Raw genomic sequence first — 26,676 nt, 5'->3', positions numbered from 1 at the left:
ACCATGATATTTATAGAAGAATGCTCCTCTTACCATGATGTTCACGGCAGAATGCTCCCCTTACCATGATGATCAGGGAAGAATGCTCCCCTTATAGTGGAGGACAGGGATAAATGCAAAGGTTGGTTCTATCCTGCAGATGGAATATTTAAGCCTGTAGTTATCCCAGGTATGAGCTCATCAGTAGAAGTCTTATGCCACATACACATGAGCGGATTTTCCGTCTGAAAAAACTTGGATGGTTTTTCTGACGGAATTCCACTCAAGCTTGCCTTGCATTCCCGCGGAAAAGTTCTCGGAACTTTCGACCGTCAAGAACGCGGTGACGTACAACACTACGACAAGCCGAGAAAATGAAGTTCAATGCTTCCGAGCATGCATCGAATTGTTTCCGAGCATGCGTAGAAATTTTGCATGTCGGAATTTGTACAGACGGATAGGAACTTTTCCTGACCAAAAAATAGAGAACACGCTCTCAATCTTTTGCTGGCTGGAATTCCGCCAGCAAAAGACCGATGGAGCATAGACACGGTCGCATTTTCGACAAAAAGCTCTCATCTGCGTTTTGCTGGTGGAATTTCCGAACGTGTACGCGGCATTAGAATTTTTGTACAACCATCATCACAGCCTTTAGAGAAGATAGGTTTCTATAGTAGCAATGGTTTCAGTTAGAGTGGTTTCAATTAAAATCATAGTGGCATATAAACTTTCTGTCTTTTATTTAGGTCAGTGTCCAGAGCTCAAACATTTTGGATGGTTTTATATATCCATTCCAGGCTCTCATTTCTGTGATTTGAAGTTCCCCATCAGCGCTGTCGCCCTCAGAGCATTCAAATCTTTTCTGCTGCTACAGAAATGGGCAACCACAGACCACATCAGGTTTAGTTATTGTAAATCTGTGTTGATTCATTCCTTGTTTCGGGGTTTTTCCTGATTCACTTACATATATAGGGTGTGCAGGAAAACATATTTTGCATCTCTGCCTAATCCCTTGTATTAGTGTCTGTTTGTTAGTGGTGATATACACTCACTGGTCAATTTATTAGGTACACCTTGCTAGTACCGGGTTGGACCCCCTTTTGCCTTCAGAACTGCCTTAATTCTTCCTGGCATAGATTTAACAAGGTGTTGGAAACATTACTCAGAGAATTTGGTCCATATTAACACGATAGCATCACGCAGTTGCTGCAGATTTGTCAGCTGCATATCCATGATGCGCATCTCCTGTTCCACCACATCCCAAAGGTGCTCTATTGGATTGGGATCTGGTGACTGTGGAGGCCATTGGAGTACAGTGACCTCATTGTCATAGTCAAGAAACCATTGGTGGGATGATTTGAGCACGTGATTGTGACGATACACGTCGGAATAGACGGGCACCGGAAGTGACGTCAGGCCACAAGCTCGCTGATTGTTTTTTGTTTTGCGTGTTCAGATGTTGTTAATATGAGTACTACTTTTGGCTACAATTTAAATACCCAGTTTTACATACTTCACTATCTGGGTCTCCCTACTTTCTTTCTTTATGTAATTTATATACATCCACCTGGGAGGATCTTTATTGCCACTGACTAGTATAGAGGCGATGTAGGCCTACAAAAGAAGACCACACACCAGGATATCTAAGCTTACCGGGATATCATATCTCATCAATGCTCCCTGAATAATATTATATATAAGGAACGCTAGGAGCAATTGACTGCAGGATCCTGAATTTGTTCATAATCATCACCACATATTACTATCACACTGTTACCTTACAGCGGTAAGGTAAGCAGCCATTGCACATTGAAGTGTTTTATACACAACAAAGAGGACTGTTATCACTTATTCACAATAAGTTAATTTCTGCACAGAGTGACACCTGGAGCACAGCACTTTATATGTTGCACTTTACGTATCTTATTTGAAGATTTATGTGCACTTTTGGACTTTACTCTTACACGCTGTTAGCATTAGCACTTTTTAATGTTGGATTAGCTTGTACATTATATATCTTACTTGATTGTACACACTGTGAATCGCATCTGGGGTCATTGAATTTTGAGCAATGTGCACTTTATATTGTATACTATGATCATCTGCACATTTGATGTTTAGTAGCAATTTTTATGTTACTATATTAAGTTGATACTTACTAGAGCGCAATTTGTATTACCAAGCAATTCAACAAATGTACCTAATAAAGTGGTCAGTGAGTATATACAGTGGGGACGGAAAGTATTCAGACCCCCTTAAATTTTTCACTCTTTGTTATATTGCAGCCATTTGCTAAAATCATTTAAGTTCATTTTTTTCCTCATTAATGTACACACAGCACCCCACATTGACAGAAAATCACAGAATTGTTGACATTTTTGCAGATTTATTAAAAAAGAGAAGCTGAAATATCACATGGTCCTAAGTATTTTGGACCCTTTGCTGTGACACTCATATACTTAACTCAGGTGCTGTCCTTTTCTTCTGAGCATCCTTGAGATGGTTCTACACCTTCATTTGAATTGTGGCAAGGCACAGATCTGGCAAAGGTTACAAAAAAAATTCTGCACTTAAGGTTCCTAAGAGCACAGTGGCCTCCATAATCCTTAAATGGAAGACGTTTGGGACGACCAGAACCCTTCCTAGAGCTGGCCGTCCGGCCAAACTGAGCTATCGAGGGAGAAGAGCATTGGTGAGAGAGGTAAAGAAGAACCCAAAGATCACTGTGGCTGAGCTCCAGAGATGCAGTCGGGAGATGGCCCAGACAGAGCCCTGACTTAAACCCAATTGAGCATCTCTGGAGATACCTAAAAATGGCTGTCCACCAACGTTTACCATCCAACCTGACAGAACTGGAGAGGATCTGCAAGGAGGAATGGCAGAGGATCCCCAAATCCAGATGTGAAAAACTTGTTGCATCTTTCCCAAAAAGACTCATGGCTGTATTAGATCAAAAGGGTGCTTCTACTAAATACTGAGCAAAGGGTCTGAATACTTAGGACCATGTGATATTTCAGTTTTTCTTTTTTAATCTGCAAAAATGTCAACAATTCTGTGTTTTTCTGTCAATATGGGGTGCTGTGTGTACATTAATGAGGAAAAAAAATGAACTTAAATGATTTTAGCAAATGGCTGCAATATAACAAAGAGTGAAAATTATAAGGGGGTCTGAATACTTTCCTTCCCCAATGTATATAACACAGTGATACATGAACAAAAATTGTAGGAGCTCTAGGGTGGCCATAAAGCATCTGATAATAGGTTGATGTGACACTAGAGTGATGTTTGGTCCATGTAAGGCCACCCTGGAAATGGTGATGAACTTTACCAACCATTGGAAACACTCTGTCACATGCAGCAAGTTTCCAATTTTAATGTCCAGATGGGCCAATCCTCCCCTTTTCTCATTCAGAAGGCAGGCAGCAGATTTAGTGCAGAGATGATTAAACAGTTCAAGCTGCAGAAGATACCAGCATTGGTGAGGATAGGTAAATGTCTCCCCACTCATCTTTCTTGGAGGACACTTACCCATCTCTTGAAGATTGTATGGTTGCCAGTGGTATCCAACTTGCCAAACCTGTCCTAGAGTCAGGATAAAATTTTGTTAAAATAAGAGCATTTTTAGCTAAAATTGGTGTTCGTAAGTGATGGGCCATATATGATTGCCAAGTAATGTCTGAGAATACTATGAATGTGGGACATAAGCAAAATATAGCTAAGGATCACAAACTTAAAACAAACTATACCGACAAACCAAGTATGCCGCCCTAATCTTTGTCACTACAACACTTGACCTTTATGGTCAGATCTAACTGCAGTTTTTGGCAAGTTGTAAAAGCCTTAATCGGTCTGGTATCAACAGTCTCCAGGTGATAAAGGCGAGGACGCGAGAACCACTGCTGGCTGACGCATTTCGAAGGAATAACTTCTTCCGCAAACCTCTGAGGAAGAACGTAGTCCTTCTAAATACGTCAGCCAGCAGTGGTTCTCGTGTCCTCTCCTTTATCACCTGAAGACTGTTGATAGCAGACCGATTAAGGCTTTAACATGTACATTTAACCTGCTTTTAGTGGGTTTTGCATTCTCATTGACTTTTATAGGAATGCAACACCCATTTAAAGTGAACCAAAGCCCGTCAACACAGGCAGGCCTGTAGGGCTACTTACTATAGGGCATTCCCAGATGTGTAACCTCTAATTTCCAAAAAAGGATGGACAGTATATAAATAAAGATAAGACTTTTATGGATAAACATCCAAAATAAATCTAACCAGAACAGTTGACTTTTCAAGCAAATATCTGTGCATCCTTTAAAAGAATTGTTAGTAAAATACCATTTCTCTGATGCTTTAGATGGACATGGTCAAAAAAGGTTCTTTATGCCGCTCTTTACATAAATACAACAGTATGAGAGATATCTTGTCAGCACAGTGGTCAAACAGTAAAATACAGGAGAATTAATAATGTAAGCCATCCCCTTATTGGGGTGGCACATTAAGTTTTATATTAGAATATTCAATGGACGGCACAGTGGTGTAGTGGGGGGCACAGTGGTGTAGTGGTTAGCACTCTTGCCTAGCAGTAAAAAGGGTCGATGGGTCGAATCCCAACCAGGGCACTACCTGCCTGGAGTTTGCATGTTCTCCCTGTGCCTGCGTGGGTTTCCTCCGTGTACTCTTTTCCTCCCACACTCTAAAGACTTCTGTCTGAATACTGTCTAAATTGGCCCCAGTATATGAATGTGAGTTAGGGACCTTAGATTGTAAGCTCCTTGAGGATAAGGACTGATGTGAATGTACAATGTATAAGTAAACCGCTGTGTAAATTGACGGCGCTATATAAGTACCTTAAATAATAATAATAAGCTACACAACCATAATACTAAGACAAGACATGATCATGAAAAACTATCCAATGATAACCAAAATGTCAATCAAATAGAGACATTAAACAAAAGAGTATTTTTAACATAACCAAGAAGTGAACCAATAAATGTACATGAGATATGAAGAAATGTATAAAGCTACAAGGAAACAACCAAAAGATGATATTCCTGGGTATTTCACACAGTATGAGAAAGGGTGACCTGCTTAGTTAATGTAGTTGGGGAGTAACTAGAGGTTGTGAGGGGGTCGAGGGGGAGAAAGGAATAGATCCAAAAATGGAACAGTCCCAAGGGTCCAACACTTTATTACGCTGACCTTCGTAATTACCTGAGAGAGTAGTCAAATATTCCATTACTCGCACCTCAGCTATGGCAGTGATAAGTTTGTTCTGGGAAGGGACCTCTACAGATTTCCAGTAATGGGGAATTAATGTCCTGGCAGCAGTCCTAATATGAGCTCTTAAGTTTTTTTAGAGTTTTTAGAAGTACCAGCAAACGGCAATCCCAAGAGAATAGTGCAAAGGGTCAAGTGGCAAAGCAACCTCCGGGAGCCATTCCAGCACTCCCTGGACCTGTGGACAGAACCAGAAAATGTGGGCCAACAGTATGCTGTTATTTCTTTAGTGTTTGTAAGAACCCCTAGTTCATTGTCTAACCTGGACCAAAGTCAATCTCTATAATGTAAAAGCTTCCAGTGCACTGACTGCTTTGCACTATATTTGCGTCTGTTTTGTTGTGCCCTCTTGTCCACAAAATTAGACCTGTTTTGGAAGATTGTTTTCTTTAACTAAAACTTTTTTATCAAAGTCCTTTTAAAACATTTGTGAGTTAGCAGCACTCTAGAGCAAAATCATTTGCTTTTCTTCCTCCCTTTTTAAGTATCAACCCACGTCTTCTGAGGTCTCAGGTCACAGCCACTCTGTAAACTTTGTTCTGCTTTTGTGATAGAGCCACCTGTGCTGAAAACGCATCTATTATTTCAGATTTAAGTGTTGAAGCGGAGGCTGCGCCATGTTTCGTCACAGCAGGGTGTCGCATATCTTGTGTTTAGCAATCTGCCAGCAATCCCATCTTTCGTCCGGATTCACTTCCCGCTATGAAGCTGAATTGCTGAACTGACAATGTTAAAAGATCCTTGACAGCAGTTTTTGACAAGCTGTACACCGGGTGTACTCAAGCTTCAGTGAAGGCCCACAGTATACATGCGTCCTTAGATTACCTCATTGTCAGACAAGTAAAGAGTTGTAAGAAAATGTTTGTGCACCCATAGTCATTCTTTGGATTCCTTCATGGGTTACTGCTAAAATATACACCTGTCTTAATCTAAGACATAAGTCAATCTTCTACAAAGCCCAAGAATTTATATTTCTTCCTATTCAATATTTAGATTTACATTGCTGCTGTTAAGTAGCACATTTAGGTATTTCTATCCCCAGCTTGTGACTGGACAGTGAATAGAGAAGTAGTGCTCTAATCAACATTTCTCAGCCACTCTGCCCTCTTCATCTGTTAACTGCTTCTTGCACTGCATCATAACTGATTGACTTTTTGTGCTATTCTAGCTCTTCCATCTGAGCTGTACTTAAAGTGGAGTTCCACCCAAAAGTGGAAGCTCCGCTTATCTGTCTCCCCCCCCCCCCCCCCCTCTGGTGCTGCATTTGGCACCTTTGGGGGGGAGCGGGTACCTGTCCCCACTTCCGTCGGACTTCGCCGAGGAGTTCGGCCCCCCTCCTCCTTCCCCGCCGCCGGGCCATTCAGAAAGCGAAGCACGCTTCATGCATGCGCAGTAGGGAATCGGCTGTGAAACCTGCTTCACTGCCGGTTTTCCTTACAGGCTATGGCAGCGGCAGAACCCGAGAGCTGATGGAAACAGCTGGGGTTCTGACATCGCTGGATTCCAGGACAGGTAAGTGCCCTAATCAGTGGCGGCTGGTGCTGTATTTTGGGGGGGCATCAATTTGTCCGCCGCCACCCAACACCTCGCCCTCCAATTCGCTATTATCACACAACTGGGTGGGCTTGGGGCGCAGAGAGCCCACCCTTTTTTGAAGCCAATTAGAGCCTCAGGCTCCAATCACGTACTCCTGAAAAAAAAAAAAAAAAAAACATTGGAATCCATGCGTCTTTTGCCCTGTATGTAAGTTAGGCGCCGGGCGCATGGATTAGGAGAGCAGCGTATGGACGGTCCACCGCTGGTCCTAATATTAAAAGTCACAGCTTTAACAGGGGATCACAAGAGGCAGATATGCTAAAGTTGGATACCTACAGTACATTGCTTGTGTTTACAAAAAATTAATTTAAGGATGTGTTATTGAATACAGAGCTACATTCATATTTGTCTTTTGTATCTGCCTGGAGTTTAGCTTTAACAACTACAGAAGTTTACATTACCATATATATGTATTTATTGAATATACAACCTAAAAATTTAGGTAATGGATAGAAGATCATGTGACTCGCTCAGATAAATCGTATAAAGAGATTGATCTTTTTACATTTGGGTTTTCCAATCCTAGTTGGTGTCTTTGTTCAGTAGCACTTTTGAAAAAAAAAAAAAAAATTCTTTTCGAAATTTTTCAAATTACAACTATGTAGAGGTACAATAATAGAGAGAACCAGAAATTTATTTTTGAAGCTCAAAAGACTGGAAAAAGTTTACCAAAGGATTTACAGAAAATTGGATATCTTAAAATGTTTATTTTATTTGCATGCACTAAAGTCCATAGACAAGTGATGGAAAATCCTTGGGCAACAGTGGCCAGGTCTACAAGCCTGTTTTATATTACTTGGTACTTTTGAATTTACTGTACAAATTCTGGTCTATGGCAATATTCTTGTGAGGTTCTGCCACAGGAAATCACTGATCCCCAAAGGGCAAAGCATAGGTTACAGCCCACATACATCAAATGGGCAAAAGCACAGGTTTACTTTTGATGTATGCAAAAGTAAGACTTTTGTAATGTTTTGGATAGAATGGGAACGGGTTTAGACAATCTGTAAAGTTTGTACTGCTGTCTGTGTCCACATTGGGGAGATTTACTCCTCTAGTTGTCCTAGTGACTATTATTGAGACAAAATGTTGGAAAATCCAAAATGTTAGAATTATCACCAAAGGAAAAAGTTAAGGTAAATCTTCCAATGGACACCTGGCCATTGGAAGACTTTGGTGATAGTTTAGTTGTCTAGGAGGGGAATTTCCCTCACTTCCTTTTGTGTTTCCAGGACAGAAAGTGAGGGAATATCTCCATTACTGAACTCAGACAGCAACAAATAACAGGTTTTAACACTTTTTTTACTGCCTCCGCAAACAAAAATAAATTGGCTATGCACACATTTTAGGTCAAATTTAGCAGTTATCCACATAAGGGTGTTTATAACTCTATATAATGTGAAAATATTTCTAAGTTTAGAGTTCTGTGAAATGTGTAGATGAACGGAAATGCATGTTTTAGACACAATGCTTCATATTATTTTAGGTTAAACTGTTTACGATTTGTTTGTTTTTTTTCCAGTTGGGGAATTCGTAAGCGATGCTCTTCTGGTTCCAGATAAATGCAGATTCCTCCATCAGGAACGAATGGATACTTGTGAGACTCATCTCCACTGGCACACAGTAGCCAAAGAGGTACTACAACTTCCTAACACTCTATGTAATGACATGTTATATGCCATATGTATGGTTAGGTGAAGTTATCAGAAAATCATGGTGGAATTAACTTTATGCATATGGAAAAAAACAAAATAAATGTACTTAAATGCAGTCGACCAGAGCACACGTCACTCTTGATTGCCATCTGGTTAACATGGGTTAATTCCTCCATGAGGTGTATTTGATCTATTTTTTTAAACCAAAACTTTATAAAAGGGTGATGACTACCATCTGCTACTTTAAAGCAGAAATAAACCCATCAATTTAACAGTTTCAAAAAACAATTACATTTCCCACATTTGTAACACTCCCCATTGGTTGTACACTCAACCAAACTGTCAAACCCTTCAATTACTGGTGTCATAGCTGATTACATTTGCAGCACATGGCAGTTGAAGATTAAACCTAGGCCAAGATGGCAGCTTTCTTGGCTGAAAACAATAGAAGGGTTTACTTCCACTTTAATTAGACAGGTCTCTTGTCAAAAGTTGAAGTGGCCCAGCTCCCAGACTCTATTTCACGTTGCTGTTTTGAGACGTGTTTTGAGTTCAGAAGCCCATTGCACTTCACAATCAAATGAGTTAAAAAAAATACCCTGGTTCTTTACGCCTTTAGGGTTATGTAAACATTTGCAATTAATAAGCACCCGCTTATGGAAGCAGAGAAAAGCCTTGAGAGAAACACAAAATCAACACATTTAAAGAGACATTTTTTTTTACAATTATCTTAATAATATAAATTGTCCTAAATGAAATGTTGTAAAAATATATTTCATTAATGCAGTATGCTTAGGGTGCTCAGTCCTGTCTTTCTCTTCTCAGGAGTTAAAAAAAAAAAATAAAACCATATACTCTATATTATAATGTGTATGTGTGTGTTAGGTTCCAGGGCCCTCCATGTTGAAGATTACAGGGCTTTCCTGGTACTTTGACATCAATGAAAATGCAATCATACGTAGAGTGAGCACTTCATTCATGTCAGTTGGTTGGCCAACTTTTTTTGTAAATACAGCAAACATGCATTGGACCGTGATCTCTGCAGATTAGTGTACTAGCCGCTGGTTTATCTCTGCTTAAAGTAAAGCTGTGCTTTGCCCATTCGGGTTTGCTTTATTTAGCTCATACACAGCAATATATACTTACCTTTCCTTTACTCTTTTGCTGCTGCATTTATCGTTGGGATCGGAAGGTCCTATCTGGTACACCGGGGTATCGAGCAACATGTCAGCAGTGGGACTATCAGTATTGCCATTTGGGGATTATATAGACCAGTGTAAACTATGATTCTTGTGAGTTCAGCAGGAACTGGGTGAATTTCGATCCATGCTTGGCCGTCCCTAAACGACAGTAAGGATGAGCTCAGCGTGTTCGCAAACAGCATGTGCAGAGCCCACCAGGAAGTCGGCACTGTGGAGCGCTAATCGCAGGCAGTGAGACATTTCCTGATCTCTGCAGCCGCGCATCGGGACAATGTCTCACTGCTTGTAATTAGCGCTGTGCAGTGCCGACTTCTTGGTGGGCTCCGCACGTGCTGTTTGTGAACACGCCTGAGCTCATCCCTACTCGACAGAAGTCGATTGGGAATGATGAGCAGCAGCTGAAGCTGCTGATCAGTGTATTCTGACAATAGTGAGTCCCATTGTCAGAATACAATGTCTCAGTGAGGTGGTTTCTTCCATCTGCCTTGCTTGTGTGAATGAAAGAATCTGTTTTTAATTTTTTTTCAAAAGCGATCCAGCTATGGCCAACCTTACATGGGGCTTTTCTTTGCTCCCCGCGGCTAAACCGCACAAGGAGAAAGGTTAGGTAGGTATATGCATTTGTGGACATCCACCTTACCAAAGTAGACCTGTTTTCTTTTTCCTATATGTGCAAAGCACAAATTCACCTTAAAGTGCACTAGTTTTGAAGAAATCCATACAAGAGGCAGATAGGAAAATTTGCCCCTGTCCCCTATTTATGGATGCCATAAGGAGGTTAGTTTTTGTATTTAGGTGTTCGGTGTGTGGAGTTTGCCACATCTAATAGTATCTCTGTCTAGCCTGTGTGTACTGCTGTAGGACAGGCCAGACTTGGAGGCACACTGTGTAGACCTTGAACATAACACTTTCAAAATACAGCAACTGTCATATTTGGCAGGTCCAAGTGCATCAATTGCCTCTATTACCCTCTGTGTTCAGTGTTATATTTAATTTTTCAAGAAAGTTGCTCTTTATTGGCATCAAAATGTAGAAATTGCTGAAGAGAGGTATAACCTGGCCAAGGAACATTGTTGTGGTTGGCACTAATTTGTATAATTCTGAACTGCCAGATTGTAATACGATTGCCTAACTGTGATTTGGAAACTCTCTGCATTGATGGTTATAAATCTCACAAATTTCAGGCCACAGTGTTTTTCCCTGACTCAGCTTCCTAGCGTATGTGTCACCTTTGCAGTAAAAAGCTAGTTCTGTTTTCTCTATAAGAAAGAAAACCATTGCAATCATAGTAACTGTGTCTGAAAGTCTATTTTAACACACACTTATAACTTTGAAAGCCTTAGAGCAATCAAACCTATTGCATCACTTCCAATGATTATCTCCAACCTGTGGCATGGTTGAATGGATTTCAGGATCCAGGTCAACAAGGCATCTACAAAAATATCAGCAGATGTCTAACTTGTTGGGCTTTTTTTGTTAATGAAATCATATTCTGTGCTGATGCTTAGAAACAAAATAATAGTAAGTGGCGCCTTTGGCAATATCCAAGTCCCAGCACACCGCTGAAGACCTGCTCCTACTTTGATATCTAGACTCCTGGTACAGATTCCAAAAAGGTTGTTTTTGCTTGTCATCACACAAAAATACATAAACAAGAACTGCATTAGACCTGTATTCTTCCAGGTCACATTAATAGATTATCCACACTAGATCATAGCCGTACTGATTCCACCCAAATAAACCAGCCCCTCCTTGATGCGTTTTACCATATAGTGGCTTTAAGGAGGAGGAGATGGTTTATTTGGGTGGCATCAGTATGACTGTGACCTATTGTGGATGATCTGTTAATATGACTTGGAAGAATACAGGTTGGAGTCCCATTCTTATCTACTGTATATTTTAGTAAGTGGTAGCTCACTGATTTTACAGGTTAGAGAGTGGACTATGAAGTGATAATAAAAAAACTTATCGGTACGCTTCACTGATTTCCACATGTATTAATAAAACATATTAATAAATATTGTAGCTACTGAAGTTTTTTTTTTTTTATTATCACTTCATAGTCCACCCTCTAACCTGTAAAATCAGTGAGCTACCACTTACTAAAATATACAGCAGATAAGAATGGGACTCCAACCTGTGTTCTTCCAAGTCATATTAACAGATCATCCACAATAGGTCACAGTCATACTGATGCCACCCAAATAAACCATCTCCTCCGCCTTAAAGCCACTATATGGTAAAACGCATCAAGGAGGGGCTGGTTTATTTGGGTGGAATCAGTACGGCTATGATCTAGTGTGGATAATCTATTAATGTGACCTGGAAGAATACAGGTCTAATGCAGTTCTTGTTTATGTATTTTTGTGTGATGACAAGCAAAAACAACCTTTTTGGAATCTGTACCAGGAGTCTAGATATCAAAGTAGGAGCAGGTCTTCAGGGGTGTGCTGGGACTTGGATATTGCCAAAGGCGCCACTTACTATTATTTTGTTTCTAAGCATCAGCACAGAATATGATTTCATTAACAAAAAAAGCCCAACAAGTGCAAAGGGAGCCCAGACAGTAATAAGGACTCTACCTCTAGAACATAGCATTTTAAAAATAAGTTTTGCCATACTGCACATGAATGATTATGGGGATGATTTGATGACTACAAGACGTGGGAATGGGGTGATGACTACAAGATGTGGGGAATGGGGTGATGACTACAAGAAGTGGGGACGGGGTGATGAATACAAGACGTGGGGACGGGGTGATGACTAAAAGCTGTTGAGGCTTTATATCTTTTAAAAGAACACGTGCTGGCCTTTGTATTGTAAGTGGCACTCATTCCTATTCAGCAGTGGGGTTCGTGATAGAAAGACCGCACTGGATGGTTGGATAGGGACAGGAGAGCAGTCCCTCTGTTCTGTCCCAACTGTTCTATGGCTGGCAGCCCTCACTAAAATATTTCAGAACTTCACCATCTGCAATCAGTTTATAACATTCAATGACCTAAAAGCAAAATTAATCACTAAGCCGGCGCTCGTGGAAATCAAATTACATTGACATATATATGAACATGCGAGCTGCTACTAGAACATAAAAAAATCAATAAAAGTCTCATATGCTTTAAACAATCAAAAAATGTATTAGGATGAAAGAAAGCAAAAGCGGCACTCTTTTAGTTTATAACATTCATTGAGGGTGGTATGCCTATTAAACTGTTTACAGTAACCTTTTCAACACAGTGGAACCCTTGAAATAACATTTTTTAGTCTGAGGAAACCCCTGTTAAAAGTTACTATATCTACAGCTCATGATATATTAGTGTGATGGTCAGTGGGAAAAATGCACCTTACATTTGTGGGCATTAGGAAGAATTACTTCCTTACAACTATCCAAAAAGATCAATGGTGTTAATAGGAACCTTAGAGGCCAAAATTGCCTATTCCTCAAGGAACCTTTGGAGAAACCCTAGGGATCAATGGAACCCTGGTTTAGAGGCTTATATGACCATACATATATTTTGGGAAAAAAAAGCAAAAAAGATTTGCTAGTTGCTTGGATAATGGATGTTCTTTTTGTCTATTGCTAGTTGCAGGTCTGTGATTTCTCACAGACTGCTAGAAAATCACTGGAATGGTTTCGGGAGCTGTACATTTATTATAAGAGAATGTATGAGGCAAAGGAGAGCAAATTGGCATCCATAGTAATAACCAAAAGTCCTTGGTTTTTACTGCATCTTGTATCTTTTTACAGCTTCATTTATAATGCACCATATTCATTAAAAATTGCAGTTTTGGCACTTTTGTGTTGGCCAAAATGGAATTATATAATCTAGAACTCCCCTTAAAGTTACTTCTTATATTTGTGTTTTCTGTTCTGCCATGTAAGAGTTAGTGGATAGAATTCTAAGCCCAGTTCACACCAGCGTGTTACAGCAATGCTTGGTTAAATTAGTGCATTCAACTTACAGGAAAGCATCATGCATGCATTTTGAATGACATTCCAACATAAGCCCAGAGCATGCTTAAAATATTCATTGTGGTGTGCTGAAAAAAAAAATATTTTTTAAAATTTTTAGTGCATTTATTTTGATTGGGCCAGCAAATGCAACACAACTCAACATATGAATTGCTGTGCAGTCCATCCTAGTGTGTATAAGACCTAAGTCTGATATTTAGCAATATTTTCCTTGGTTTTGAAAATTTGTCCTTTAAAATTATGTCCCTGGAAAGGATTTGTTGCAAATTTGACCTACTGCACAGTAAAATATCTTCATTATTTGTGTGCTAGATTCAAGACTAAGGTATTGCCTTGTATTGCGGCTGCCATGACCTGTTGCCTTACCCCCACCTAACTAAGTCACCTTTACCCAAAACAAACCACTGGACATTGATTTTTTGGGTTGAAAAGGCCATAGAAGCCATTTATTAAACAACCAATCCAAAAATTACAAACTATTAAAATTTCAATGTTATTATCAAATTTATAACAATCCTAATAAAGACCTGATATATTTTCTGATCTAGGGACTTTGAAGGCACATTTATTTTACCAATAAATGTGCCCCACCATTTCTACTTCAAGGCCCTCAGCCGCAACTGCACTGACTCAAGGACAATTTAACTCCATTAAGCCTTGGTACAGCCACACCACTATTGGTACTGCCTTATCTTAAATATGGAAGTGACAGCCATACCTGCGATGGGCCCAACCATTAGTGTCCAAATTTTTACCACCATCTCCCGCCTATGAAGTCCCCTGAGACCCCTGACAGCTGCTACGACAATAACATTAAAAAAATCAAGTCCAAAGCTAGTCAAAAATGTAGGAAGGGAGGGAGAAGCTATTCTGTCTCTATTCCTGCAACTGACCATGAGGCAAGTGACCACCCCTACCAAGACCACGGTGACCACACCTTGCCATACTCTATGCAATCAGGTAAGACCCCCATGTAACTGTGAAACCCATCAACTTTTTACCCTATTTGTATCCCAGCCTAACTACAACCTAGTCATTTAGGCCTTCCACTTAAGCTGCGCCTCCAGCTCCAGGCCTATCTTTTCTTTCTAAAGTCTAGAATGATTTATTTTCTGTGGGATTGTAAACTCACTATTGAAATCCAATGCTTTACATTCTACAAAGGAGGGCATGGCGCTTCATCTGGTTGCATGCAATTGGCTGAGATCCTCGGTCTTAGATTTTAGTGTTTCTGAAAGTAATTTTCAAATATTATGAACTGTGGGGACAACGTACATTATTTTTGTGTTTTACAGTCCTGCAGTGAGAGAGGCATGAGTCTCCATGACTACGGCATGCTCCTGCCCTGTGGCATCGACAAATTCCGTGGAGTCGAGTTTGTATGCTGTCCTGCTGCTGATGAGATTGACAACTTTGACTCTGCTGATGCCGAGGATGACTCTGACGTGTGGTGGGGTGGTGCCGATGCTGACTATGCAGACAGAAGGTGAGTGTTACCCAAACCAGCTCATTGTGTCCCACTTTGGGACCTACAGTATATTATTTATTTAAAATTGGGGCTCAGTACAAAATAACTGTCTCACGTGTTTGGGTCTACAACCAAGCACAGTAACGCCTTATAGAAATGGGAGGCCACTTCATGTCTTGCTTCCATCAAACATAAAGGAGGTATTTATTCCTAACTTCAGAATAGCCAGGGTCAGCATCCTTATAGACATAATCAACCCTAAGGCTGGCCGTACATTTATACATTAGTACAATTTCTCCTTTAGATTTACCAAAACCATAAAATATGAGGTCAAACCTAAACACTTTCAATTTGTATGCAATCAGGCAGGCCCTTGTACTACATAGAAGGTAAATCTAAAGGAATTGAATAAGAAAATTGTATAATGTATGGCCAGCCTTAGAGAGCATCTAAACAAAAATGGCATTTCTGTTGCAGAGGATGGCCAAAATCTGACTTGTATCTTGGTGCAGCCATCTGGTAAAATCAGATCAGACAAGCAGGAATTTACATTTTTATAGGTTTTCTGTACAAAAATTTACAATGTACAATTTTACTAAAAATTTGAGTTAAAAAGAAATGTATTTTTTAATAACATTAAATTACAATACAGGTCATGTAGCAATTGTATTGTATAGTGGGGGAAATATTTATTTGATCCCCTGCAGATTTTGTAAGTTTGCCTACTTACAAAGAAATAATAGGTCTATAATTTATATCATATGTGTATTTTAAATGATAGAGACAGAATATCAACCAAAAATCCAGAAAAAAACACATGATACAAATGTTATAAATTGAGTTGCCGCTCAGTGAGTAAAATAAGTATTTGATCCCCTGCCAACCAACAATAATTCTGGCTCCCGCAGACTGGCTACAGTATGTGCTCATGTGGTACACAGAATAGTCCTGTCAGTTTAAGAAGGTACTCCTAACGACAACTTATGTGTATAAAAGACACCTGTCCACAGAATCTTTCTTGCAATCAAACCCACCATCATGGGCAAGACCAAAGAGCTGTCAAAGGATGTCGGGGACAAGATTGTAGACCTGCACAAGGCTGGAATAGGCTACAAGACCATCAACGGGAAGCTTGGTGAGAAGGAGAAAACTGTTGTAATGATTAATCGGAAATAGAAGAAATACAAAATAACCATCATTCGCCCTCGGTCTGGAGCTCCATGCAAGGTTTCGCCTCATGGGGTAGGGATGATCATGAGAATAGTGAGGGAGCAGCCCAGAACTACACGGGAGGAGCTTGTGAATGATGTCAAGGCAGTTGGGACCACAGTCACCAAACAAACCATCGGAAACCCAATACGCCGACATGGATTGAAATCCTGCAGCGCCCGCAAAGTCTGCCAATGAACATCTAAATGATTGGGAAAAAGTGCTGTGGTCAGATGAGACCAAAATTGAGCTCTTTAGCAATAACTCAGCTCGCCATGTTTGGAGGAAGAAAAATGCAAACATCCCTACAGTCAAGCACGGAGATGGAAACGTTATGCTTTGGGGCTGTTTCACTGCTACAGGTACAGGCCAACTTTGCCCAATTGAGGGGCCAATAGACAGGGCCATGCCTTGTAAAATCTTGGATGAGAGCATTCTTCTATCAGCCAGAACACTGAAGATGGGTCATGGATGGGTCTTCCAGCATGATGATGACCCAAAACACTGCCAAGGCTACAAAGGTGTGGCTCAAGAAGAAGCACATTAAGATCATGGATTGTCCTAGCCAGTCTCCAGCACTTAATCCTGTAGAGAATTTATGGAGGGAACTGAAACTTCGAGCTACAGCCAAGAAACCAAGAAACCTTAAGGATTTAGAGAGGATCTGTAAAGAAGAGTGGACCAAAATTCCTCCTGAGATGTGTGCAAACCTGGTCACTAACTAGAAGAAACCTTTTACCTCTGTGCTTGCCCACAAGGGTTTCTCCACCAAGTACTAAATCATGTTTTGCTTGGGGATCAAATACTTATTTTACTCACTGAACTGCAACTTAATTTATAACATTTGTATCGTGTTTTTTTTCTGCCTTTTTTGGTCGATATTCTGTCTCTTTCATTTAAAAATACACCTATAATAAAAATGAGAGACCCTTCATTTCTTTGTAAGTGGGCAAACTTACAAAATCTGCAGGGGATCAAATAATTATTTCCCCCCACTGTATAGTATTCTTTTATTTGCTATATATGTTTCCATGTAAGTGGAGTTAACCTTTAAATACTTCTCAAATACAGTTTAAGACCCCTGTTGGGAAAAGCACAATGACTGGTGTGTCTGGGTAATAACTGTGAACAGGAATATTCCAGGTACCGTGCAAGTGAACAAAAACGATGACTTGAACAGACTGGATACCTCAAATACCTGTTTAAATTATTTGAGCTCCTTCAGCTAAATATGCAGTATGTGTGAGCTATATTACTGACAAATAATTCTTTCAGCCAGGCTTGTGATTCATATCTCAGATGCACTGCACAGCCAAGGAGATGGCACCACTATGTTCTGCTTCAGCTTTGAAGCTTCCTGTGTCACCTCTCTCATTGGCCCATGAATGAACATCATCACACTGCTAATTCCTTGTCCAAAAAGCAGGTGATATATGAAGCTGAAAAACATAATTATGGGACATACTCTGGCAGGGTGTGTGAATCACAAGAGCAACTGAAAAGAATTGAACATCATTTGGCAAATACAATCTGCAAGTCGCTTAGAAGTGTGTTAAAGCGGATCTCAAGATAAAAATAAGATTGAATAGCCTATTGAAAGATAAACAAAAACAAAACAGCCTTTGCTGCAATATTCACATTAAAGTGTCACTAAACCCACATCATAAAAAACTATCAATAAATGGTGTATTACATGCTGTTCATACTCGGTCTCTATGAGATTTGTTTTCTGTATTCTGCAAAAAAAAAACCTGGTTGATCCTGCTGTTCTCTATCTCCATCTTCTGCCCATGTCCCCAATTCAGCTAGGGATTTTGCTGCTGTGGTGGTAACTCTGCACATGCTCAGTTTTCAGTGAGTTTCTATGCTAAGCATTTCCTCTCTATCACATCTGAGCAGCCCATATGAGTATAGAGTCACACATGTGAGTGTATACACAGTGGTAAATGACAACCCACTCCCTCCCGCCCTCTTCCATGCCCAATAGCCAGCTAAACACAATGGGGGCAGGATATTACATGTAGATTAATGGAGGCCTCACCTCCCTCTTATTTTAAAACAGGCGTGGGCGTGACACAGCCTGTGACTAGCAGAGATCCGCCCACACCATGTTATTGCCAAAAATAATATAGGGTTGATTCCAAATATATGTTTGTATGACAATTTAAAACAGTTTATTGAAATTATTTATACATTTTTATTCTGTATTTTTATTTTGAACATGTGACCAACAGCAGAGGACTAGAAGCTCCTCCCACTTATGTTTCCCTGCAGATAGGCTGGGAAAGAGCTGGGTCATGGTACAGCTGTATATATTGAATAGAAAAAGGTTTTTTTTTCATTTTCTTTGTATTATTAAAATAATTACAGTGCCATCATCCATATACAGAAATAGAAGGGACAATGTAAGTTGCAGTGTGTGTTTAGTATCAATTTAAATCCAGAGATTTTCTCTGCAGTACTTTTTGCCACTAGATGTCCTCAGTCTCATAGCCACATCATTCAACCCACCTCCTCTGAGCTCATGTGACCCTGGACATGCCCCAATCCCCTGAATAGACAGTGAAAAGAGAAGCAACATTGTAAAAAGCTCATCTCTGTTACTATGCTCTCTCCTCCTATCAGCATGCTTCTTGTCAGAAAATGAAATGTTTGGCTCTTTGTGCTGCTTCTTCGTCTCACACTCCAGCTCTGCTGTACAGGGTTGTCAAGAGGCTGATCCCAGGTCACATTCATGTGCTTATACTGCTTTTATTTAAACTAGGGTTGTCCCGATACCGATACTAGTATCGGTATCGGCACCGATACCGAGCATTTGCCCAAGTACTTGTACTCGGGCAAATGCTCCCGATGCTTCCCCGATACCTAAAAGTCAGCTGTGATCGGCGCATGGGGGAGATACAAGCTTCTCCCCCAGCGGCTTTCAGCTGCTTTAGTGACACAGCGGTGATCGCTCACCGCTGACTGTCACTGCATTATCCTCCATGCCCCCTCCTTTCCTCTGTGCCTCTCCGCTGTCCCCCTCCGTTCTTCTCTCCTTTTCTGTCCCCCTCCGCTGTCCCCTCCGTTCCCCCCTCCTTCTCTGTCCCCCTCCGTTCTCCCCCTCCATTCTCCCCCTCCGTTCCGCCGTCCTCCTCCTCCTTCCTTTGTGAATAGACAGAGTCAGCTGACTTTGTCCATTCACATAACTGAAACATTGTAATCTCTTGTGATTACTATGTGTCAGTTTATGAATGGAGAGGAGCCGCTGTCTTCTCTCCATTCATTCTCAGTGCAGCTGAGGCTGCAGAGAAAGGGACTGGGGAATCTCTATCCTCTGTCTCTTTCTCTGTCTCAAGGGGGAGATATCAGAGGTCTGTTAAGACCCCTGATATCTCACCAAAGCCCCCCAACAGGGCTGATAAAAAAAAAAACAAAAACAAAAAAAACACATATTGCAATAAAGAATAAAAAAAAAATTATTGTAAAAAATAAAAATTGTAAATTAAAAAAAAAAAAACAAAACACACACACACACATACACCGTTCACCCCCCCCCCCCCCCCAAAAAAAAAAAAAAAAGCACTGTTAAAAAAAAATTAAAAAAAACACTGTCACGTGACATAAAAAAAAGTATCGGTATTCGGTATCGGCGAGTACTTGAAAAAAAGTATCGGTACTTGTACTCGGTCCTGAAAAAGTGGTATCGGGACAACCCTAATTTAAACAAATACATGTAATGATGTATTAATGATTACAGAGCAGCGTTCATTTGTGTTTATTATATTTACTTCAGTTTAGTTCAGCTTTAAGCTTTTTGCCTGGAGTTCTGCATAAGGAGAAAGATAATGTAATAAATACGTATGACCACATTGATTATTTCAGTCCACCATATTGAAGGGCAAGTTATACTTTAAAGTTTGTACGTGTCTTGGGTGGACAGTGCTTCACCTCTGATTACAGTTTGTACAAGGACACTTCTGTAGATGTAGCTTTTTTATTATTCCAAGATAATGAGTTATTTCAGAATCGTCTAGTTTTGAGAAATGCTTTGTTCTTAAAGGAAGCAGTGATGATGTGTCCATGCGCTCAGGCAGCCATGCAGAATAATTGCTAGTGCTCCAAGCACAGACAACTTGGAATTGAATTACTTCATGCTTTGAGAATAATTTCAATTAGTCTGGGATAAGAGGACCTTGTCTAGGAGAATATATATTCCACCAAACAGGTTATATGGGGATAGGCTTTGCTGCACTATTTAAGCTGCTAGGTAAGTATGCAACCAATAAAATGTTATGAAGGTAAGTAGTTTAGATGTTCTTTTTAGTTCTTACAGTAATTAAAGTATAACTAAAGACAAAACTTTTTTTTTTAGTTTTTTCTAAAGAGTGGAGAGGGATTAGAATGCTTGTCTGTTTTTATTGCTGTTTGTGTCCCCCATTAACGTGTTTTATCATCTCTATTTGTCCTGTTTACCATTATCATTTATAGTGAAAGTAAAAGAAAATCCAAAATTTTGGGTTGTACTCAGAAAAGTAATAGAGGGGAAATTTTCCAATGGGGACACTAGTTCTGGTGACCTGGGGGTCCCCAAGGAACGCCCTTAAAGCCGTTGTATATCCATTTTTTACACTTTGACCTACATGTAAGCCTATAATAAGGCGTACCTGTAGGTAAAAAGAACATCTCCTAAGCCTGTACGGTTTAGGAGATATTCCCCTTGCATGCAGCCGCTGACTTCAGCGGTTCATGCGCTCTGAGTTTCCCGGTTGAAAGGTCCAGCAGACGCCGGACCTTGCCGGAAAGAATTCTCTCACGCGCATGCGCGGGATTGACGACATCGTGGCTCCGGCCACTCACAGCGCCGGAGCCGCGATACCTGGAAAACACGCTGAGGTAAAATGTCTACTCCCTCGCGCGTGGACCGAGATCACCTGCCGACGCCTCGTTCTAAGGTAAGTATTTCATAATGAGCTAGTATGCGGTGCATACTAGCTCATTATGCCTTTTGCCTTACAGGTTAAAAAAAAAAAAAACTGTGGGTTTACTACCGCTTTAATTTGCTGGGATTTCCTCCCACTTCCTGTTTGGCTGTGGAACAGGAAATGAAGGGAAATCTCTGTAATTGGACACAGACAACAAAAAAAAAAAAAAATCTGACGGGCTATAACCCTCCCTTGCTCTATCCAAGATGAAAAAAAAAAGTTTTGCCTAAAGTTCTACTCTAAGGTGTTAGCAGGTAATCAAGCCTGTCTTTTGACCATTCAGAGCAGACAACAGGCTTGGTTTAACCGTCCCATCATCCCTAGCAGTAAGTAGCTTTTCTTTGCTTCCCTGCCACTCTGTTCAGTAGTAGGAGTAGAAGGAAATGCCCTGTGCTTTGGGGTAAGTAGAAATGACTTATCCATAGGACAGCACCGTGCCAATCAGTGTGGTCACAGGGTTATCCATTACCGAATATAAAATTATAACTCCAGAGATTTCTAGCTTAATCAGGGCATTGCTTTCACTTCTGACCACAGAATGGGGGAAAAGAAGGCAAGTAAATGCGTCTGTGCAGGACTACTGTAAAGTGAACTTGTTGCTTTGCCTGGCATGAGCAATTTGCATATTTAAGATCTGATTGGTTCCAGTTTGCTGCCTTCACGGTTAGTCTGCAGTAACTGTTAGCCCTGCATTTGCCAAAGTTACCAGTCAGGCATATAGTCAAGGAAAGAGCTTTCCCTGCTTATATGTAGCCTCTGCCCATGTACAGAGGGAGGCTAGTGAGCTGTCTGCCAGGTTACCGACAAGCCATTCATATCCAGTATGTCAGGTCCAGCCTGGTGGAGATCTTTTGCACTTTTCCATAATGAAATCTCCCGCAATACCTTTGTTAGCTGCAGGACCTGCATTTCTGTTTTTCTCCAATAGATAAATGGGTGCAGGTTGCACAGATAGATCAAAATCAGCTCTATCTGCTTTGTCAATGTAGTGCATGCCACTTGTGCCATTATAATGGTGCACAAAGCTTTAATTCCCCCAATGTGAACAAGTGTTTTGCCCAAGCAGGGTAAAACAATAGGTTCATTCAATGGTGTCCCCCTCAAGGACATTTTGCCATTATGCAGTAACTACAGTGCTGTTGATTCAAGTCTCACCCCAATACCCTACTACAGTAGCAGGAAACACACCCACACTGCATTGTGGTGCACAGCATTAAAGTGATACTAAATGCACACTGCTTAATTTACATTGGCCCTTCTAGTTCTGTATGTGGATGATGGCACTGTAAGGGCTCATTCACACTTGCTTCAGCTTCAACACACAATAACGGCTAGTTTACACTTGCTTCAAAACAAGGCTTGGTAAAGCTCTCTGAAAGCTAGCCAAAGCTCCAGTCACTAAAAAGAATGGTTAGCCTACAGTCCTGTTTACACCCCTTTTTGCTTTGCTTCGGGTTCACTTCAAAAATTATACCCCATGTAGCTTTAGTGGTGCTTCACAGCGTCTTCAAAGCCTCCATGGAAGTCTATGGCAAAGTTTGCTTGAAGCCTCACCTAAGCCCCACCAAAGGTTTATCGAAGCTCCATCGATGCTCCATCAAAGACTCATCGAAGCACCAAGCAAAAGCAAGGTGTAAACAGGACTGTAAGCTAACCATTTTATTTAGTGACAGGAGCTTTGCCTGGCATTCAGAGAGCTTTACCAAAGCGTGTCCAAAGCCATGTTTTGAAGCAAGTGTAAACTAGCCCTAATTTTTTTAATTTAAAAAGAAAAAAAAAAAAAAAACAAAGTACCTTTTTACTAATCTTTACAGCTGTCACATGACCCAGATCTTTCCAAGCCTGTCTGCAGGGAAACATAAGCAGGAGGAGCCTCTAGTCTGCTGCTGGTCACATGTTTAAAAAAAAAAAAAACAGGCTTTGGAATCCAGAATAAAAAATAATTGTCAGTAAACTTTTTTACAATTGTCATACAAATATATATTTGAAATCAAATCGTTATTATTTTTGGTAATAACATGGTGTGGTCGACTTTCTGCTAGTCACAGGCTGTGTCATGCCTCTCCAGCCTGTGTCTTAGAATGAGAGGGAGGTGAAGCCACCATCAATCTACATGTTATGTCCCGCCCCCATTGTGTTTAGCTGGTTGGTAGGCGGGGAGGGGGAGGGGGAGGGAGTGGGCTGTCATTTATCACTGTGTTTACGCCCACATGTGTGACTCTCTAGTGATAGGGGAGGAATTGCTCAGCATAGAAACTCACTGAAATCTGAGCATGTGCAAAGCTGCCAACGCTTCTCTGCAAAATCCCTATTTGAATTGAGGGCATGGACAGAAGGTGGAGAGTATGAACAGCATGTAATACACCATTTGTTAATAGTTATTTATGATGTGGGTCTAGTGAGGCTTTAAGAAAAAAGGGCAGGGTATGTTTTCTGAGCATTAGGTTCACCGTGGACAGTAAAAGAAGAAGCCACATTGGACTTATGAGCTCTTCTTTCTGTCACTCTGCTCTCTCCTCCCCTCAGCATGTTCCTTTTTAGCATATATGCACTTGGATACCTACATGCATGCATAAATGAATGCTGTATTAATGGTTACAGAGCTGCACTAATTTGTGTCTTTTATATCTGCTAAAAATATTCAATAATTGCGTGATGGCTCTAACACTTTTTAATATAAAAAAAGACAAGGTAAAAGATGATATTCTTTAATTGATTCTGTATGGTTTCTGCTACCCTTCCAGTGCTGCTTTTTCCATCCTCCGGCAGCCCCAGGATGAAATATTTGCTAATCACTAAGGCTTGTAATGGACCGTTCAAGTGAATGAGCTTTTGATTTGCCTCGCGGCTTACCGATAATTAGTGAGCAGGTTGCGCAATGACGAAGCACATGACTGTCAGCCCTCCAGCTGCACGTCAGCACACAATTCATTGCAGGTGCAGCGTGGATGCCTGTACAGCAGCCCCTCGGAGCCAGCCACACCAAACATCAATCGGCACAGCTTGTTTTATTGCTCTTCAGTGTTGCATTGAGGTGATGGCTGCAGTAAAGAGGTTTTTATTTTTTTATTTATTTTTTTTACCTTAGCGTACTTGAAGGACAAATTGGTTTCCACTTTGCTGGTATTTCCACTGGTGGATCTGTGAGTGACCTTTGAAAGGAAATGACTTGATGCAGATATGTCATAAATCCAGCAGGGTGACACTGATGACATTTTAGATGAGTTGGGAAAGTATATTTAACATCTAAATGCACAAGGCGAGATGCGGCAGCTGTGGCAGGTGATAGCATCAATCTCGCTACCGCGCACTGCGGTTGTCTTCCACCCTGTTTAGCAGACTGTTTGCTGCTACTTTTCTAACAAGGGAACGCCCGATGTATGACAGGCAGGTAATCTGGTTGGTATTAAAATACAACTCCAGGGAAAAAGAAAAACCAATAATTGAACTGGCAGTATTTTCTATGAAATGTTTCCCGTTTTTGCTTTTTCAAAAAAAAGGAAGGTTCACTCGATTTATGTTAAAATAAAACTATGGGGTTTGTATGTATTTTATTTTTTATTTCAGAGCTAAAAAATAGTATATTTTTCAGTATAAAATTTTATTATTAGTATTGCTTATTTACCATCTTCTTCCAGCAGGTGGAGCTCTAAGCAATGCAACTTTTACTGCAATACTTGCAAGCAGAAGGATATATATATATATATATATATATATATATATATATATATATATATATATATATATATATATATATATATATATAATTTTTTTGCATGTGCCCCTAACTTTTGGATTTCTTTTCTATGTGTGAATGATGTAGCCCCCAAGCTCCCTTGTCGTCTTGGGATACTCACGTCATGCATCCCAAGAGGCTTCAGGTCAGAAATTTAAAATGCTCTTGCTCCACTGTGCAGGGCTGCCTGTCTTTTCCTGGTTCTTGCAGCCGACCCTCTCATGAGAATCTGCGATGCATGCACCTCATCAAGGGGCCAGCTGCAAGAACCAGAAAAAGACAGCTGGCTCTCCATGACGTCTGAGAGTGAGATGGCAGGGTGGGATCAGGTGAGAGCAGCAGAGAGGTAGGGTCACTTCAGGACTCCGCTGGATTCGATGGGTGTAAGTATGCTTATTGAGAAAACCAGGTAAGAGGGGATTGGGAAAATAACAAATTAGGGGGTGCGTTTCTTCTTTAGCATTATAAAAAATGGAAAGCTAGATAGGATTTTTAAGCAAGTTAAAAGATGAGCAGCATTTTATATGTTCAGTCTGATTTTATTAGACATAAGGGCATAAAACAAGTAAAATAGCAGTCCAGTTATCCACTTTACACAGTACCAGACAATAAGATTGTTAAATACAGGAAAGGCACAGGTGGGATATCGTTCACGATCAGATGTATGACAAAACAACGCATATGCAATATATATCATGTATATCCACAGAAAGATGATGTAGAAAACTCTTTCCCCATCTCCACCACGCAAAGGAAATATAAAGGGAGATCCGGAATACCCTAGCCTCATGCTAGGTGATCATATCCATGCAGACTTGGAGCAAAAAGAGCTAAGAAAAACAATTGTGGGGGGGAAGCCAAAAGATGGTCCCCAAGGCACAGCCTAAAAATAAGATATCCAACAGGTCAAGACATCACACTGCGAGATCCCGTAGTTTTTGCGACTCCCTAAACACCTTCCAAGAGAGCCACGTTTGATGACATTAATCATAGATTCCCAATTCCTGTTCCAAAAGCGATGCCATACATTCATTATGGTCCATCAATATGGTCTATCTCTGTAACCCATTCAAGGAGGGTAGGAATTTGTGCTGACGGCCAATGGTGTGGAATAATTGCCCTGGCTGCTGTCAATTCTCAAGTACCTACAGCAGGCCATGATTCAGGAATTTCCCTAAGATAAAATGGCTCTCATAAATACCAAGCCATTGATGGGGATTTGAATCACCTGTGCAAGGTGACTGAAGTTCTTAAAAAATTACTGGTTGGGGGGTACTGACGCTGGGAACCACTGTGCTAGGCCAGATACTCCAGTTACAGTGGATATAAAGAGTATACACACCCCTGTTAAAATGTCAAGTTTCTGTGATGTAAAAAAATGAGACAGATAAATAATTTCAGAACTTTTTCCACCTTTAAAGCGGAAGTAAACCCATCCATAAAACAGTTTCATTTACGGCACGTGCCAGAAATGTAACACTCCCATCGGTTGTGCTCTCAACCAAACAATCAAACCATCCAATGGCTGGTGTCATAACTGATCACATGTGCAGCATCATGGCAGTTGTAGATTAAACAGAGGCAAAGATGGCAGCTTCCTTAGCGGAAAACGATAGGGG

At 40.6% G+C, this 26,676-nt stretch overlaps 1 protein-coding gene across 4 annotated transcripts in view; it reads left to right on the top strand.

Moving 5' to 3' along the window:
- Window positions 1-26,676, top strand: part of APP (amyloid beta precursor protein) — a 356,861-nt gene that overhangs the window by 215,956 nt on the left and 114,229 nt on the right. For all 4 annotated transcript variants that reach the window (XM_073617084.1, XM_073617083.1, XM_073617086.1 and 1 more), the window contains exons 4-5: window positions 8,376-8,488; window positions 14,976-15,166. In XM_073617084.1, the coding sequence (XP_073473185.1) occupies window positions 8,376-8,488; window positions 14,976-15,166 (304 nt within the window). The remainder of the gene's footprint in view (window positions 1-8,375; window positions 8,489-14,975; window positions 15,167-26,676) is intronic.

This window comes from Aquarana catesbeiana, linkage group LG02 (assembly GCF_042186555.1).
Source record: "Aquarana catesbeiana isolate 2022-GZ linkage group LG02, ASM4218655v1, whole genome shotgun sequence".
NCBI classification, from domain to species: Eukaryota; Metazoa; Chordata; class Amphibia; order Anura; family Ranidae; genus Aquarana; species Aquarana catesbeiana.
This window is presented reverse-complemented; position numbering and strand designations above follow the sequence as displayed.